This window comes from Rutidosis leptorrhynchoides, chromosome 11, assembly GCF_046630445.1.
Source record: "Rutidosis leptorrhynchoides isolate AG116_Rl617_1_P2 chromosome 11, CSIRO_AGI_Rlap_v1, whole genome shotgun sequence".
Lineage (NCBI taxonomy): Eukaryota > Viridiplantae > Streptophyta > Magnoliopsida > Asterales > Asteraceae > Rutidosis > Rutidosis leptorrhynchoides.
Window position 1 is genome coordinate 95,309,540 of NC_092343.1, and position 4,355 is coordinate 95,313,894.

A 4,355-nucleotide genomic window follows, 5' to 3' on the forward strand; every position below is an offset into this window, starting at 1 on the left:
CGGAGAAAGTAAACCTTAGGTGCGTTTGTTTGTCTCTTAATGGAATGGTTCGGTGCTGAATACTGAACCATTCAGCATTCAGTGCGTTTGTTTCTGACCTCTGAATGACATATGGTGCTGAATGGTTCAGAATTCAGTGCTGAACCATTCAGAGATGAAACACTCTCTTAACCATTAAGAGCCTAAAGTTTCTGTAATTGTCTCCTCAAATCCTATCTTGAACACTTAACTAACAAGTATATTGAATATTTTATTCATGTTACACTTTGATAAGGTAATTTTACTCGGTTTATATCGTTTATTCTAAATGATTATCAAACAGCTTATTTTCATTCAGAACAAACTTTATTCAGAGACTTTAAATCATTCAGATTCTGAACCATTTAGCGCTAAATCATTCGGTTTTATCAAACGAATCCTTAGTTAATCAATGTATGTAGCAAGTGGCAAAGAAGAAAGAAATGAGGCCGTCAAAGAAACAGAAACTCCTTCAGCACAGAAGAAATAAACTTTAAAGTTTGGCCACCAAACTTAACCAACACAAACAAAAAACTAACCAAATACTAAACATAATCTCAATTAAATTGATCCTTTTAACTGAGTCAAACGACACTAAGAACAGTTGAAAGTTTCCTGGTCGTTTTAACATTATCACATTGAGGCTAAATACTTTAATCAAGATGCATTTCCATTGAATCTTTCTAATAAATAACATGAAAGTAATTACATTACCAATAATCTTTACAAGAACACACACCATTTTTAAAGCGATGAAATCGACTTCGATCCCTTACTACGATCTCTCTATCAACAATTTCCGACATCACCTTAAAAGCAGCGTGACAATCTTCACAAACACGAAGATTCTTCATAACTCTAATCGTCGTTCCTTTAACTGTATTGATCAAACCAAACACAACTGCTAACTTTTCACTATGCCCATATAAAAACCTAACCTTTTCGCTCTCTTCAATATCAAGAAGAACAACCGAAGTATTCGGTACATACCCTTTTGCCTTCATTTGTTCTAACAACTTTTCCCATTTTCGTTTTATCTCTTCACATTGAATATGTGTTTCGTCACCCGCCACAAACTCATGAACTACACCATCAACCGAAATCATACTCGATCCAGGCGTCTTTTTAACCCCGTTATCTCTCATCAACTTTCGCACACGTGCAACATCTTCCCACCTTTTTGCTTCGGCGTAAATATTAGACAACACGACATAGTATCCATCGTTAAGTGGATCTAATTCAAGAAGATGTTTAATAGCTTCTTCCGCCATTTCAACGTTCTTATAGACCCTGCAACCACCTAGTAACGCACCCCAAACCACCCCGTTTGGCTTAATGGGCATGTTTTTAATAAACTCACGGGCTTCGGTTAGCAACCCGGCCCGACTCAAAAGGTCAACCATACAACCATAATGTTCGATTCTGGGAACTATACCATAATCGCGACTCATGCTCGCAAAATACTCACGACCCTCGTTAACCATACCCATGTGGCTAAATGCGTGTAATAGTCCAATAAATGTGACATCATTAGGTTTAATTCGTAACTTAATCATTTTATAAAACAATTTTAAGGCTTCTTCGCCGTTTCCATTTATAGCTAACCCCTGAATCATAGCCGACCATGATACAATTGTTTGTTTCCCCATTTCCTCAAATACACTACGGGCGGCTTCTATACATCCACATTTTATGTACATATCTATCAACGTGTTGCAAATACGAATATTTCGTTTAAATCCACTTTTGTTTGAGAATTCGTGAATTCGTTTTCCTAAATCGAGTGCGCCGATATCTGCACACGCTGCAAGAACCGCCACTACTGTAACTTCATTCGGACACAACTTTTCCTCTTCCATTTTTGTAAAAAGATCAACCGCTTCTTTCGGTTTTCGACATTGAACAAAGCCCATAATCATGGACGTCCACGACCTCACGTTTCGTTCCGGCATCATATTAAACAACCTAAACGCATCGTCCACGTTTCCCCTTTTCACGAGCTGTGTAATCATTATGTTCCACGTAACCACATCTCGTTCAGACATTTTATCAAACAGTTGGCGTGCATCATCAAATCCCCCACAAACCGCGTACAAATGAACCAAGCTATTCTCCAAAAACAAATTCGATCGAAACCCGAGTTTCTCAATCAACCCATGAATAATCCTCCCATCTAACCCACCCAAATTCTTCACACAAGCTTTTAAAAGGAACGATAAACTAAAACTATCTAAACAAACATCGTATTCACATAACTGACAAAACAAACGAATCGCGTTTTTAGGCGAATCACTCTCTGCAAAAGCTTTCATACACGAATTCCATATAACAGTTTCGGGTTTCCCAGAAAGATGAATGAGTTTTTGAGCATACGGGAAGCTAGAAGTTAACCCACAAGCAGACGCAACTTGAGAGATTGGTAGGATAAATAAGGATGTGCTGGTTTTGATTATTTGGGCGTGAATTTGTTTGAGCTCGAATGGTGATTTGAATGTATAAAAAAGATTATTGTTTTCAGGTGTTTGTGGTGTTGGTTTCGGATGATTTTGTTGGTGAGTTTCAGGAACAGGTGATGAAGTTAATGATAGCATCTGTAGAGACATTTTGGCTTCTGTTTATCCTCAGGAATCGCTATCGGTAACGAGATAACCTGAAAAGTATATTACATTAATAGAAACAAAAAAAGACTTTGTTCGATTTCGAATTTAGCATAGTTAAAAGTAAACAATATGACCATCTAGTACATGAATACTGCAGACATGAAATTTTAATAAAATCAGCACAATTGGCTCATAAAAGGTTAATTCAACAGCACACAATGTTTATTAGGGTGTGTAATGCTAAATGCAAACATGGATCGTCTTCATGTGTACGTGACCGAGTGTGTTTATTGAGTACAAAATTCAGGTCAAAATATATATAAGAGTTGAGCTTAGTTTGAGCTTATAATGTAATAACTAATAAGCCATAGCTAGTTGAAGAACCAACTTAATTGAGCTTATAATGTAATACGTCATATTTTTTTGAACGGCGATTTTTTGGCATCAGTAGAATATTTATTTCAACGATCCTCATCATTTGCAGGTATCACACACGTTCGGACAGAAACCCGAACCTGATCGACGGTACCATGGAACACATCCATTCGGGCAGTGTTCCTGGGTAGAGGTCCGTGAACGAATCCGTAAAACCTCCCTATAAGGTCAATATATATGTCACCATTATTGGTGTTTAATTGTTTTAAAGAAAATCATGTCATCCCCAAAGATCGAACCAATGATGAAAGGACCCGTCCTAATCCACCTGGACGAAGTCTTAATCAGATGGTCCCATTGCGAGGTTCTGACCTCTATATGCCAGGAACGACTCCATGTAATATCTTTAAAATGAGCAAATGCACAGCGGAAGGTTTCTTTCATACCTGAGAATAAACATGCTTAAAAGTGTCAACCAAAATGTTAGTGAGTTCATAGGTTTATCATAACAATCATTTCATTATATTAATAGACCACAAGATTTTTGTTTATAATATATATGTACACTCGCAAGTGTATAAAAATATTCTATAAGTTGTAGGCACCCGGTAACAAGCCTTAACGTTCATGTTTTACCCTCTGAAGTACACCAGATCAGGTGTGTTTAAAATAACCTCGAAGTACTAAAGCATCCCATAGTCAGGATGAGGTTTGTCAGGCCCAATAGATCTATCTTTAGGATTCGCGCCTACCGTACATAGACAAGTAGTTTAATGTTACCAAGCTAAGGGTATATTTCTGGTTTAAACCCACTTAGAATTAGTTTTAATACTTGTGCCTATTTCGTAAAACATTTATAAAACAACGCATGTATTCTCAGCTCAAAAATATATATTGCAAAAGCAATTAAAAAGGGAGCAAATGAAACTCACGATACTGTATTTTGTGGTAAAAATACATATGATGACATTGAACAATGCAGGGTTGACCTCGGATTCACGAACCTATATCATTTATTTATATATTAATACACATAATTGAATTCGAACAAAATTTAAATATATATATATATATATATATATATATATATATATATATATATATATATATATATATATATATATATATATATATATAATTTATTAGTTATTTCATTTTATATTAATAACTTATATGTTTCATTGTTTATATTCATTATATGTATATTTTTAATAACTAAAACTAGTAATATAGTTAAGTTATGTGTATTCAAATATATTTTTATGTAAATCTCATTTAGTTGTTAAATTAATGATAATACAAAAAAAAATGATAATAATTAAACAGATTTAATAATGATGTTGAAAATAATAATTTTAGATA

The 4,355-nt window shown here is 34.8% G+C and overlaps 1 protein-coding gene across 1 annotated transcript; it reads right to left on the reverse strand.

Moving 5' to 3' along the window:
• Positions 1 to 593: 593 nt before the first annotated feature.
• LOC139876959 (pentatricopeptide repeat-containing protein At5g66520-like) lies at positions 594 to 2,671 on the reverse strand. The gene has a single exon (XM_071864362.1). The coding sequence runs from the start codon at positions 2,619 to 2,621 to the stop codon at positions 729 to 731; it is 1,893 nt and encodes a 630-aa protein (XP_071720463.1). The 5' UTR covers positions 2,622 to 2,671; the 3' UTR covers positions 594 to 728.
• Between the last annotated feature and the right edge of the window lie 1,684 nt (positions 2,672 to 4,355).